General features: G+C 41.1%; 1 protein-coding gene across 2 annotated transcripts in view; it reads right to left on the bottom strand.

Annotated features, from left to right (window-relative positions):
* SVEP1 (sushi, von Willebrand factor type A, EGF and pentraxin domain containing 1) overlaps window positions 1–14813 on the bottom strand; it is a 165071-nt gene that overhangs the window by 36073 nt on the left and 114185 nt on the right. For both annotated transcript variants that reach the window (XM_066367462.1, XM_066367463.1), the window contains 5 exons: window positions 13454–13630; window positions 13014–13098; window positions 12188–12379; window positions 11006–11173; window positions 1421–2093 (listed from right to left, as the gene is read on the bottom strand). In XM_066367462.1, the coding sequence (XP_066223559.1) occupies window positions 1421–2093; window positions 11006–11173; window positions 12188–12379; window positions 13014–13098; window positions 13454–13630 (1295 nt within the window). The remainder of the gene's footprint in view (window positions 1–1420; window positions 2094–11005; window positions 11174–12187; window positions 12380–13013; window positions 13099–13453; window positions 13631–14813) is intronic.

Raw genomic sequence — 14813 nt, 5'->3', positions numbered from 1 at the left:
AAAATCTTGCTGACCAAAGCAATGCTATCGTTGTTTTAATCACAGAAAAGAAACATGTACACAAACATACTTTGTTTGTTAATTTTGTGAGATAATTTAAGAAGTCAACTAAATATATTTTATGGATATGGTCCTAAGAGTACTGTCAAGAGTTTGGTATTCATTCTTAATATACTTTTTTATAAAATTGTTGCTAATATATAATAAAGGAGGGAAATAAAAAGCACTTCTGAACTTTGAAACAGAATATTTAATACTCATGATCTCAAAATTCAAATAAGTGTACATTTTATGATATGTAAATATGTTTTATTTACATATTAAATATGATTAAATATATGTTATATATAAATATATAAGTGTATCTCTTATACACATATCTTGTACACAGGTCACCTTTAGGCAGTATGAAAGATGAATTAGTTACGAAACCCTTAAAAGATGACTATGGGCCTCTGTTAGTGATAAAGGTGAAGTCCAGGGTCCACGCTGTAACAAATGTCTCGGTATTTGGACACGATCCTTTGTTTTGTGTCCAAACTTATTTTTGGCTTGGGCACCTCACATGCAGGCCAGCACCATGCCATTACAGACCTAACCTGTATGGTTAAATAGTCGATTCCCGAAGCTTACCTGGCACCTAGTAGAAGCTCCAGAAGTATTTGTGAAATGAATAAAAAAAGCCTTACATACACTGTAATCCTCTTCCAGTGGAAACCTAATACATTTGAGCAAAAACTTAAATAAATGACTTTTACTGTTGTTTTGGACTATAAAGGAGAAAAGGTATTTTATGTGTGTCAGTTTTTAAAAAGTGTTCAATTAGAATATTGTCTCTTTAAAATGGCCCTTGGTTTGGGGGAGTAAATTTTCACTCCTGTTTTCTGGATGGACATAAGAAGACACATACTGGTGTGAAAGCAGGACATGTGTGAATCTAATTTAACCCTTTGTCCGTCAAGGTAAAATGATCTTCAAACTCACTAAAAGAAGACTGCAAAATCTGCATCCTAGTGAACAGATGGTTTAATCCCATCTTTTGTCTAAAAACTAGAAATGCTAATAGGTCTTTTTAGATGTTGATTTATGTCTATAAAATAAAGTATACATCCATCTTGGAATAATGACTATAAAAAAACAGTATTTTACTAAAATTGGTTTTTCTTCAAACAATAGAGCAAAGATACTGCTACAAAGCACTTCAAATGTCTATATACTAGTAGAATTTAGAAAGCTAAGATATTTACAGGATCCATATCTCTACGATATTTTCTCCAATATTCACTATCAACAGACTTCACTACTTCTGTTTTCAACAACTAATCTGTTCACTGGCCCTGCTTTGGAATAGCAGGTTAGCCACACTGGCTGGCCCCAAGAGGGATGGAAGCCATGGGCCTCTTGCTAACCAGTCTCTTACCTCCAGAAAGCCGTTCTCAATCTTAGGTGGTTCATTGCAAGATACCGGGTGGCATGTGGGTGTGGGGCCACTCCACTGTCCTGTGGCTTCGCAGGTGCTCTTCTTCTCCCCCTTGATGTAGAACCCCCTATTGCAGCTGTAAGCCACCATGGCCCCAAAACTGTAGTTTGAGCCACTCGCATAGCCATTCATGATGCTTGGTGGCTCTCCACAGCGCACAGGGATGCACTGGATGGACAAGGGGGAAGGGGCCCACTGTCCTCCTCTCATACATTCAATCTTTGCTGAGGTGTTCAGTACGAAACCTTCCATGCATTTGAAGCTCACAACTGAGCCGGCTGCAAATTTTGCTTTGCTCACAGATTCCAAGATGCTGTAGGAAAGAGATGGGGGTTTTTCACAGAAATGAGCTATACAATGGGGCATGGCCTGGCCTTCAGGGGGAACCCACTTGCCCTGGGCATTGCAGAGGAGCTGGGAATTGTCTGCCAGGCTGTAACCATCCGAACAGTAGTAGAACGCAATGTCTCCGAATAACCGGTGGGCAGTCTCTGGAGATGCGTGTTCCACGTGGGGGGGCTCATCACAGGAGACAGCCAGGCACTGCTGGCTGCTTCCGCTCCACTTGCCACTGGCCAGGCACTCTATGGTGTCAGGTCCAGCAAGGGTGTAGCTATGAGATGGGGAGGAAAGAAACAACCAGGATGATATTTCACAAAAGGTTCTTCTGTCTCTTTATTCTACTTCTAGATTTATTATTTGTCCCAAAACAACTTCACGCTTTTTTCTTTAGTTCTCAAAATAATGTTGCCTATTGAGCTTATTGATCACATAACTCTGACTGGGATACAGAAATACATCTTTTGATTTTCATATTACTGCTTATTCAGAAAGGAAGGCGGATTGAAGATCGCTGAGATTTAAGGAACTCTAAAAATTATGACACATCTCTTGAAAAATAAAAAAAATGAGGAGTGAGCTACTGCCCTGTTTGACTTGATTCAAAATTGGAGCTTCATCTGTCTTTAGATGGTTTTGGTTGGTTGATTTTTATCATCATTCTTTAAAACAATCTCTTATGTCTGAGCCATATGTAGCCTATATATAGCTCCTCGTTACACACTTACTTATATTCAATGAACTTTAAAGCAGCGATTATAATTTTAATCTCCTTAACCATGTGGTTAGCATTAAAAGCTGTGTTCTACACAAGGCTCTGCTCTTCAACCAGTTTGAATAAATTCTGCTTAATAACACTCAGTCTTTCTTTATGCCCAAGGTGGTTGCCCACATATAACAGATTGATAACTTGCAAAAATCTTAAACTGCTCTCAAGTGTTCTCTCAATGAAGTAGAACAAAATAGGATATGAGTATTTGGATAATTATAGCTGAGTCATTCTTATTTTCATCCTTACTTTCTTACTGAAGGGAGAGATGTTCAGTCTGTCATTTTGATATGAATGAAGGGCGAGGGAACCAACATAATTGGGCACCTAATTTAATTCGTTTTAGACATATTCACTTCTTCAATTTAGAGCTGAGTGAATGGTCATTTAAACAGGTTAAGAAAACTGCCTAGAGTCACACAGCTGCAAGCAGCCGAGTTAGCATCTGAGTACTTTATGGGATCTCACCACTTGTACCTTTTCATAACATTGCTCTGTCTCTCATCCTTGCTTTTTAAAACGAGGTAGGTTAGCTTGCAATTTGTGGGTGTCCTGTGGAAACTGTATTGGCTTGTTACTATTAACAATTATTTGACCCACCCTCAGGAAAGATTCTTAAGTCATTAGTTAGCAAACATTCTCTAGAGGTCCCTTTGAATTTCATAGGAGATCAGCTATTACAGAGAGGTTGGAATGTCTTCACCCTAGCGGGCAAGATTTAGGAAATCTATAGGAAAGAGATCAAGGGGAAAATGCTAGCATCAGCAGAGGTGTGTGCATCCACTCTACCTGTGGTCATAGACCATATTATGGTCTCAAAACGAATACTCTCTGACATCCCCAACAGCTGAGCTCAGTCTCCAGTGGGATCTGCTGCATTCATTGTTTTGGATAAGCTCAGGTCTTTATAAAGAAATCCAATCCTAATACATTTTTAGATGGCTTCTGTCTTAGAGGATCCAGGAAGGTATACAAAGACATTGTGCTTTTAAAACATAATTTTATTATTAAAAAATCGTTTGCCAAGGTCTGAGTGCCCAGATCCCACTGCTCCTGTGCAGGATGTGCTCTGGGTAAAAATATCATTTGGGGAGTCTCCTGATGTTTTATTGTATAGTTTACATCCTTTGCACACTTTGAACCTTGCACCATTATTGTCACAGGTCATTTGATGTTGCTAGCTTATGTTGTTGGCTGACGTTCACAGACATCACCTGAGACATCCATGGTTTATTAGGATCCCTTGTGCCGTCTATAAAACACTTCCTTCAGTTCATGGGACCAGCTATTTTGTGGCAGAAGCATCTGCCTCCAGAACCTTCCTTATTCCTCAAGGCCTGGTGAGGACACAAGAACTGTTTTGTAATTTGGCAGGACTTCGTCAGACCTCTGACCCCCGATCTGGAAAATCTCCAAAACTATTCTTCCCTCATGGAAAATCACAGCAGAGCTCTTGTGTAATGGAATGGAAAATTACCACTAAATACATATATTTTGAACAAATAAATTTAAAGGATGCATTTTTGATACTACTCATAATTTCTTAGATCCAACTCTATTTTTTTTCTAACCTACAATCTTGACTTTTCTTTATGATTTTCTGTCAGCATTTAATCTTTATGTAATTTAAGGGCCATGCTATATGCTAGAGTCACATAAATAATTCAAGGGCCATGCTATATGCTAGTCACTTAAAGAATTGCTAGAGTTACTTCCTTAGTGGACACATGTCATCTCAATACATTGACTTGTTTACACGTCTGTGCCTGCCCCCAACCCCCACCCATTACCTGGTGCACTGCAAGCCCCTTCACACCTGAAGTGATTGCTTAAAGGAAAAATGATGGATTCTATCTTAAGAATGAGAAGAGGAGGAAAGGCCTCCCAGATCAAAGGGCTTTTGAGTGGAGTCCTGAGAGAAGTTGGAAATGAATCATCGAAGGCAGAAAAGCCACATGAGCAAACAAATGGGAGTGTGACAGAGCCGGGGCATTCTGAGAACTTAAACATAGTAATGGCATATGAACCCCCGGAACAGGAAGTGGCGATCGCTAGAATCGTGTACTTTGAGCGGTTGTGGTGGTTGACAGGCGAAGGTGCGGCAGGCACGGATTAACTGGAAGTGGTTTTTGACAAGAATCTCCTTAGATTTGATCAGACAAAATGTCACTGGAACAGAAAGATACTTAAGTTGTTTATTAACCATATGACCTAGAAAGTATTGATTAATAGAAGTAAAGTCTTGTAAATGCCACAAAACACTGTCCTAAGCCTAGAGGGCCATTGGTTTATAAATAACATGTAACTGTAGAATGAGGAATAAGGAGTCTTTGGGTTTTGGGGTTTTTTTTGTTTTTTTTTTTTAGGTCAGTTCAATGTTTCTAACTCTCCAAGGCAATATTAAATCAAGAGAAGTGCAGCCCTGAGCTTGAGCTAGTTGAAACGTCTCTCTCCCCAATGAATTGTCTGTCTTCCAAAGCTGAGTGATTGGCAACCTAGCCAGAGGGGAGCCTCAGTTTTCAGTCCTAGAAATGTGTGAAGGGCCTGGAATACTTACTGAAGCCCCCTAATTAGCTCTAATGACCGGGCTGTAGGAGAACCTGGTACCAAGCATTCCAGAGGAGCAGAGAAATTTATAGAGTGGCTTCAAGAGGTGGAACCGACATGCTTTAGACTAATACCTTCAATGTAGATAGGGGTGGAGAGCTATTAAAAATAACAATCTAAAATACAGCAGTTAGTCTGCTAAGATGCTGAAGAAAGATATATTTCCAACCGGCAAAAAAAAAAAAAAAAAAAAAAAGAGGGGTTAACTTAGCTATTGCTTAGACATGACTATAACTGATCTCTGACCAAACTGTGCACCATTTCATTTTATTAGAAATGGAAATTCTTTAAAATTTCTGAGGCATATCTTTATTTATTTTAAAAAAAACAATTAAAAATGATAAAGTTTTGTACAGATAGTGAGATATATCATCCTATAAATGTTGGCTACCAAAGCAAGAAACATTGGAATTGGTACAAATCTAAAATGTTAGAATATTTTAATTAGATTTTATGTGACATTCTGTATTGTCACTCAAGAGACATGAGAGACTTTCATGCGGACAGTTATTTGAAATTGACCATGTATATTACAAAACAGATTTAGTCTAAAATTCCATAGAAAAATGGCACATCAATATTACCGTGATACTGCCTGAGAGGACTGAGTGTTGGCCTGGGACGCTGAGGATCCCTGTGGAAACCCTAAGGTCGCCAGCTAAAGCGGGGGCTCCTTGGCTCAAACATGGCCTTGCCAGCTTGAGCTCAGGGTTACTGGCTTGAACACATGATCATTGACATGACCCCATGGTCGCTTGCTTGAGCCCAAAGGTTGCTGGCTTGAAGCCCAAGGTTGCTGGCTTGAGCCCAAGGTCGCTGGCTTAAAACTCAAGGTCACAGGTTTGAGTTCAAAGTCTCTGACTTGAGCAAGGGGTCACTGGCTCAGCTTCAGCCTCCCCCCCTCCTGCCCCTGTCAAGGCACATATGAAAAGCAATCAATAAATAATGCAACTCAGAGTTGGTGCTTCTCATCTCTCTCTCCTTCCCTACTGTCTCTCCCTTCCTGCCTCTCTAAAAAAGAAAAAAAAATTACAGCAATGCCATAGATGAACATATTTTAGGATGAAATGGTTGCAGTATATTAACATATTTCTGGAATAATAAGGAAAAATCTTTTAAAAATGGGCAGAGTAATCTTAAAATGCAATTTTTTGTGATCCCTTTCGTACACTGAGTGGAAGCCTACTAATGAGCGTGTGCCCGTGAGGCTTTCTGAGTGAGCTCCCCTGTGGGTTATTAACTCTTCTCTTTTTAGAATAACTTTAAAAAGGCTTAAAAGAGCAACATAGTAGATATTAAAAAGAGCTGTAATTTAATAAGAGCAATAGAAAGTATACATCTGTATCAGTAATTAATTCTGATTTTAAAATGGTCATTTTTACTCAGTAACTGCATTATCAGTAATTGCATTTAAAAGCCCATATTTGAGATGAATCAAAAGGGAGAGATTCTATTAGGATTTCAGATGCCAAAGAGCCCTCCCTCCCTCTGAGTTCCTCACCAGAACAGGACTTATAGAAAGATAAAAAGGAAAATGAAAAAGAAGCAATTATTTTGTTACTTTGGACAAACAGCTGAAACAATGTTTTGATAAAAGGTTGAAAGGCCAGGTTTTGAGCAGGAGGCAGAAACAAGACTTCTTCTTTTTTTTTTTTTTTTTTCTTACAGAGACAGAGAGAGAGTCAGAGAAAAAGATAGACAGGGATAGAGAGACAGGAACGGAGAGATGAGAAGCATCAATCACTAGTTTTTCATTACGCATTGCGACACCTTAGTTGTTCATTGATTGCTTTCTCATATGTGCCTTGACTGTGGGCCTTCAGCAGACCAAGTAACCCCTTGCTCGAGCCAGTGACCTTGGGTCCAAGCTGGTGAGCTTTTGCTCAAACCAGTTGAGCCCGCGCTCAAGCTGGTGACCTCGGAGTCTCAAACCTGGGTCCTCTGCATCCCAGTCCGACACTCTATCCACTGCGCCACCGCCTGGTCAGGCAGAAGCAAGACTTTTTGCTTATTTCCTTTCTTCCTGGGCATTCATCATACTTCTCCTGTCTCCAAAAGCACCTGTTCTTCTATCCTACACTTAAGAGAGGGTCTTTGCCCCTTAATTCAGGTAAAGGCCTATGAAAAGCACAACACCGGTATAAGAAAACAGTAAGACCGAAGCAAGAGTGTACGTGTGTACATGCAATAAGCAGGCCCAGGAGGCTTACACAGCGTGCAGGGCAGCGGCCTGTGTCAGGCAGCCCTGAGGGCGAACAGGGAGCTGGGAAGCCTGCAGGGGAAAACAGGCCTGAACCCTCTTACCAGGCCAGCAGCATCTTAGGAAGTAGAATGAGACAGCAGGACAGGGCCTTTTAGAGAAAAGCCATGGCACGAACACAGTGACTCCATACCGGAACAGAACAAGACACAGTACATGTTGACTTATGCCAATATATTTGGGGGGGGGGGGGGAGCAGAAAAAGAATGAAGAGAGAGAGAAGGATGAGAATTGATATCTAATTCTGGCTATAACACAGTCTGAAAACCCTCCCCACATAATACTTGACATATAACAGACAGGGTTTTAAATGTATAACTGAGCTAATGAGAAAGGATACTTCCATGTGCCCCAAATGAAGGAAATTAAAAACAGAAGAGGAAGCCCGCGAACGATGCTGTGCTTGCCCTTGAACTGAACAGGGAAGAGCAGAGAGGACGGGAAACAGACTTGGAGTTAAAGCTGAAAACAATGGCTGAGTCTCTGGCCTGAATCTGTGTCCTAGGAGGGCACTCACCGAATGGATATTCAGTAGACAGAGTCCACTTAAAGGCCCAGTGAGATGACAAGTGAGATCTCTGTATTTGCTGGGGCTCTGGGTGGACAAAGCCCCTGCGAAAGGTATTAGTCTCCAGGTGTCACCTTATATGGATTTTAGGTAGAATTTACACTACTCACTTTGTGCAGGAAGCCTAGAAACTGATAAATAATATAAAATTAGGTTCTTGCCTGGTAACATTCCTGGGGCTCTTGGTAGAAAAAATAATCCACACACTCAAACCATAAGGGATTGTCATAAACAAAACAAGCCCTGTGTTCTATAGGAACACAGTCTGAAATGATGGAACACCCACATTCTCCCCCCACCCCCCAATTCAGAGTGAGGACGGAGAGACAGAGTACTTTGGATGCCTGCGGGTTGCTAAGAACAAAGGCAAACCTGCTGGCTTATTACAGCACCAGAGTCTGCAGACAGCCACCTGGGAGTGTGTCACATCAGCAAGTCGAGGCAAAGCTTTCCAGCACAGGAAAACCACAAGGACCCAGGCAGAAAGCATAAAGGAACAGGGTTACGGACTCACAAGTTTTCTGAAACTTCCCAAGAGGTAGTAGCAGCAATTTGGAACTGTGTGTACTTTCTATGAATTTGGTGAGCTGAGATAGTTTCTTCCACAGGATTAAAATGTCACCACTTTAGATAACAATAATGATGATACATATAATTATAATAAAGCTATGTTTATACAGTACTCCATGAGTATACAAAGCGCTTTAGACCCTTTATCGGTTACGTGGTTTAGGCGGTCGGATTTGGTTTCCATCTTTGCAATGAGGAAAAGGCTCCCACAGAGTGTCTACTTGCCCAGACCAGAATATATATATATGACAATGTGACCCGATACCTTCAGGTTTTACTTAGAAAGTGAGAATATTTATTTTGCCAAATCTCCATCATTACATAAGGGAACACATGAGATACTTCACATGAAAGTCTTTTGAAAAATCTAAAACCCTCTACAAATGTACAGTTTTGTTGTAATTTTCATTATTGTCTTTAATGCTTCTTTTACTAAATCCCTTTTGTATAATATATAGACTTAATATTAGGCAGACACAGAACTATTATGATATGTTATAAGCAAATGATTAGTGACAAAAATATATGTCTGGTTTGTGAAGAAGAGAAATAAAATTTTATAGAGAGTGTTATATTTAATACTAAAAATATACATATATATGGAAAGACAAAATTCTGGGAAGAAATACAGTAAATATCACTAACTTTACCTTTGAGTAACTTTAAAAAATCAACTTCTTGTTTTTTAGTTTTATGTGGTGACAATGCCTCACTTTTTTAGTAAGACAAACCCAGAAGTTGTCGATATCAATTATTATTTGGACATTTATATTTGATAAAGTTTCAGAAAAATGACTAACATTTAATAGTCCTGTGCAGTTTACTCTGAAGCAGCTTTTTTTTTCTTCTTTTTTTTTAAGCAGCTTTTAAGTGAGTCGATCAGCTGGCACAGACTGAACCATCAAAAGCTAAATCCTGCACTGATATTTTAATATTAAAGAGTTCTTTTTCACTTAAGGTGTGGATATTTCTGTCTGCTATTGATGCAATTTGCAACAAAATGTTGGCGCCACCTGCTGGCAGCCCTGCATTAGTGAGATGGTCTATCCAGGTGAAACAAACGTCCACATTAATGATACTACAGAAACTGTACCCTGAGTTGTGCTCCAAGCATGTTAATAATGGCAGTTTATATTGAATTTATTAAGTTTTTTTTTCTGGCTAGGCCAAGCATTATATCATTTTATTCTTTGCACTAGTCATAAGAATGAGGAATTTGGCCCTGGCCAGTTGGCTCAGTGGTAGAGCGTCAGCCTGGTGTGCAGGAGTCCCAGTTCGATTCCCGGCCAGGGCACACAGGAGAAGCGCCTATCTGCTTCTCCACCCCTCCCCCTCTCCTTCCTCTCTGTCTCTCTCTTCCCCTCCTGCAGCCAAGGCTCCATTGGAGCAGACGGCCCGGGCACTGAGGATGGCTCTATGGCCTCTGCCTCAGGCGCTAGAATGGCCCTGGATGCAACAGAGCGATGCCCCGGATGGGCAGAGCATCGCCCCCTGGTGGGCATGCCAGGTGGATCCCGGTCGGGCACATGAGGGAGTCTGTCTGACTGCCTGCCTCCTCATTTCCAACTTCAGAAAAATACAAAAAAAAAAAGAGGAATTTTTCACGAACTTATTTTAGGTAGGAAATTGAAGCCCAGAGAGGTTGTACAGTTTTTCCAGGACCACACAATTAGTGAATGACAGAGCTGAAATTTCAAACCCAGAATACAGCAACCCTTCTGTGGTTGCTGCTTCCAAGTGTGTGAAGGGCAACCGTGGTCAAGCTGTGGTGTGAAAGCAGCACTCGTAGTGAAAATATTTCCCGAGGAAGCACACGGGGACAGATGACCGGGAAGTCCACAGCCCCCCAATTCTTTACTGCCTGTCTGAGACCCGCGGCAGATCACTGTCGCAGGAGGACTCTCCTTTCTCTGCCCCCCACAGGGCTTCCGTGTGGGTCACATGAGACTTTGAGGGTAAAAGCTCTTTGTAATCTCCTCCCTGGTTTTTCAAATTTTACCTCTGAATTAAATGAGATCATCAAAAATGTAAAAGCCCAAATTGAATTATTTATTTTCTTGAAGACACGTCATCTTTATGTTGTGACTTAAAATCTTGTCTTTCAGTTTGCAGAGCATAAATACACAAATGCCTACTTAAATGTGCTTTTTTTGCATCTTTAAAGCAAAATGATATTTTCCACTATGCTGCTCAATGGCATAATTTGATAAATTACCCTAAGTCCAGGAAAACATTGTTCCCCCAGGAGAATATGCTCCCTTTCTGCTGTCAGGAAGTAAGAGCATGAAGTTGTCTTTGGCTTCGGCTGACAGGAAATGCAATTTAATGTTCAGTGGAGCCCGTCTCCACAGTTAGGGGGTACCCTTGCCTTCAGCGGCTCCCAACCCTCCCTTACTTCACAGGGTTACTCACCCTTCTTTGCATGTGTAAGTAACAGTGTTCCCCACAGTGAAGTTACTCCCAGTGATCACAGCATCTTTGATGGCAGGTGGCTCTCCACAGACGACCTGATGACAGGTAGGTGGCGCTCTGTCCCAGCTGCCTGATGCGGAGCATTCCAGGATGGCAGGGCCCTGTAAACTACAGAAAAGAATGACACCGCCTCTTTCTTTACTGCTATAGAAATGAAACAGAAAGGACTTTGAAGAGAACAGGTGACCTTTGAGGAACTGAAATACATATTCAATAGTTCCTTCCTTTTATTGCTTTATGTAAAAGCAATGGTAACCTGAGCAAGCTATTGACATTTTAAAACAAAGAATGGGCTAAAACAACGTAACTCTTGGTGCAGAGTAAAATGTGTTCCTGGCGGTGTTGCAGGGTACTCCAGACCTTGTGAATAGCTTACTTGGACAAGGAGGCATTAACAGGCTGGCTAGGAGACAGACATCCAGGATAACAGAGACACTCAGGGTGACTGAGGTTGAAGGGCACTGTCCTGGCCCTGAGCCTGGGCTCTGAACGGTGTTGCGCATGACTCTGACCTCTGGTCTTCCTCTGGTCATACCAACCATGCATCTGTGGCATGGCTTATCCGCCTCTGCTTGCCATCCTGATTCTGACTGCCTGGATTCCTCACTCCACTTTCTGTTCACTTGATCTGTTTCGCTTCAGGTCCAGTTGGCCAACTCTCTGATCACAGACTGACTCTATTGTTCCTTTTGTTTGAACACACACACACACACACACACACACACACACACACACCCCATTAATTAAATTAATCTCTTACAGTCTTAAGGACCCAGGCCCTTACCTTGACATGCTTTTTTTTTATAACATCCCAGGTGATATTGAGTATAAGCTTGGTAAGTTGTTTACCAAAAAGCCAGGCATTGTCTAATGCCTCACAACACTTTCTGCTTTCATGCTTAATGTCTAAATGTTGATAGCAATTGGACTAGAGCTCCAAAGTGGAATATGTCCTTGGATATTTACTATAACGTAGGCTTCAGGAAGCATACACATTTCGGAATATCTTTTACACTTAAAACTTGTACTGACAGTCATCCAGTCACACACAAATGAAACCTACTGAGCAAATAATGAGTAACAGGGAATTGCAGGAAGTGTTGCTGGTGCCTGTGGACTTACCTGTATCCACTCTCACAGGAGTACGATGCAGTAGACAGGTAGGTAAGCCCACTCAAAACATACTTCCCATGACTGACGTTTTCAGGGTTAGAACACTTGACCAGTTCGCACACAGGAGGAGAATGACTCCAAGAGCCACTGGCGAGACAGGACGACTCTCCAGCACCCTCCAGAGTGTAGCCTTTATTACACCTGAAGAAAACAAAGGAAAGTGACAGAATATAATTTGCTTTGCTGTGCATATTCTATCTGTGCAAAAACCTCCAAAAATATTGAGAATTGATTCATATCGGAAGAGTTCCTTTTTTTCCTTCTCAAATAATGCTTTGAAATTATTTTTTTCCAAGGTTCAACTCTGTCCATTGTCTTCACAGAGATCTTGCTGGGTGATGAGTAGAAAGACAGATTTAAGGAGTTGGCTTGCCTCCAGTTTATACCATGGATTAGCAGCTACAAATGGAAAATTCTTGGTTTGAGAGTGGTCTGGCCTAGTATTAGTCCCTGAAATATTGGATTTGGAGCCAAAGCTCCAGCTTAACACCAAGAGTTTTTATTAACTTGCAGGGCCTTCTTACATGACATCCATGCTTAGAGGTATGGTAGCAGTGATAGGTTACTGATCAAGGGATTTACAGGTTCTAGCTATGACTACTGTTAGATAGATTATTGGATGCAATGTCTCCATACTACTATATACACTTCAATGAATTCCATATTAATTCAAAACTGTCATCTGAGATTATTCTTACTCTTTCTTCCAGTATTATATCACTGCCAGCATGTTTGCAACAACTTCTGCAATGTTGTTTTAATCTTAGACACTTACCTATATATCACTTTAGTGCCATAGGTAAATGCTGACCCGTCAATGCCACCATTATCTGGAACAGCTGGTGCACCACAGGAAACAGCTTGGAGGAGGGAGAACAGACAGCATTGCTTTTCTTAGTGGGGGTGTGCAAAGTCTCTGAAGGTTCAAGGACAGCCCTAGGTTTTCTTGTCATGTTTAAATAGGAGTCTTATGGCTGGGTTTTAAATACAAAGAACACTAACGTGCTACAGGGGTGAGCAAAAGTAGGTTTACCCTTGTTCCTATGGCAAAGACAAAGAACCCAAATAAATAATACAATAATAAATAAACAATAATAATACAAGAATAAACTGGAAACCTACTTTTGCTCACCCCTTTATAACTCTTGATATTTCTACCGCTTGAATGTCTAGGATTGCCAAGCACCATAAACATGGGGAATCTACTGAACACACCTTCACAGGATGGTGGCGGATGACTCCATTCTCCAGACTCCAAACATGTCAGTTTGCTCACTCCCATCAGCTGGTGCCCTTCCTCACACGAAAATGTGACTTCGGCACCTACTGTATAAATCTCACCAGAAGAGTGGCCATTCTCTGGGTTTTCGGGAGCCTTACACTTTATAGGTTCTCGAAAGAGAGAAACAGTTTTGGGGGAACAATAAGTAACTTTCACATAACTATCCAAGGTCTCACAACAAAATGATTCCACTATGGGTAAGGCACCAGTTACACTCTGAGAAAAGGGCTATTGAAGGCAGATGCATGAAGGCCAGGAATACACTGAATGATTAGACCAGAAAATATATTTAATAGGTATTTAAACCATATTTTGAAAGAACAATGACTAATAAAAAAATATACAAAATTGATCTGGCCAAAAGGGAGCTGTTTATTGGGGAGTTGGTGGTGAAGCTAGTCATGGCTTATGAATGATTCAGCCCCTTCGACTTCCTCTAACATCATACCCACGTTTTAAGAGTAACTGGCATTCTCTCAAATTGGTTCAAAGCACATTTAGGAAAAGTTTCCAGCCTTACTTTTCAAACAAACTGCAGATCAAGAGCCCCTACTATGTGCAAATTTGGGGTCAGCCACCACTTTTAGGACAGGATATACATTAAAGGGAGATTTGGGGCTAGCTCTGTGTAACTGAAGTGACTATACTACTTGAATTCTCGAAAAGGAAAGATAAACCGACTCAGTCTTTCTGAAGAGCACTTTGGCTATCAAAGCCAAGCTTTTCAAATGAAATGCTCTCAAGAAGTCATCGCAATTGTTAAGACCTGATTTTGAGAATTCCTCTTCATTGTTTCCTGGTAGTTGCTCTTACCCAATAGATGTAAAAAGATGCTGATGGGTTGAGAGATGGGCTAGTATTATCAAGGTCATCCCCAAATACAGAGATGTGGTAAGGCAAGTTGTCCATTTTTTCAATGAAGTATTCTGTGTGGCCGAGGCAGAGAAAGGATACTGACAGTGAAGATGTGAGGCTACACCTCCTTTGTTCCGACTGAGGCAATGGAAGCCACTGGTGATAGTTCTAAATCCACTCTATCATTCTCCTACTCTGCAGGCATTCCTTCAGCAGTCGGGTGATAGAGTTAACGCTCAGTTTTGTTTTTTCAGAAATTGGGGGCTTGAGAGAGGGACAGCGCTAATTTTAAAGCAGCTTTAGTTGTTACTGATGTGTCTTTTCAAAGGTAATTTATCTTGAGACTCATAGACATAGATAAAAGTAAAGTGGTTAACGGGGGAGGGGGATGTGGGGAAGGGGATGTGAAGCAGGGGGTGGGGGGAAGGATGTAAAGAG

Source organism: Saccopteryx leptura, chromosome 2 (genome assembly GCF_036850995.1).
Source record: "Saccopteryx leptura isolate mSacLep1 chromosome 2, mSacLep1_pri_phased_curated, whole genome shotgun sequence".
In the NCBI taxonomy this organism is placed as follows: domain Eukaryota; kingdom Metazoa; phylum Chordata; class Mammalia; order Chiroptera; family Emballonuridae; genus Saccopteryx; species Saccopteryx leptura.
This window is presented reverse-complemented; position numbering and strand designations above follow the sequence as displayed.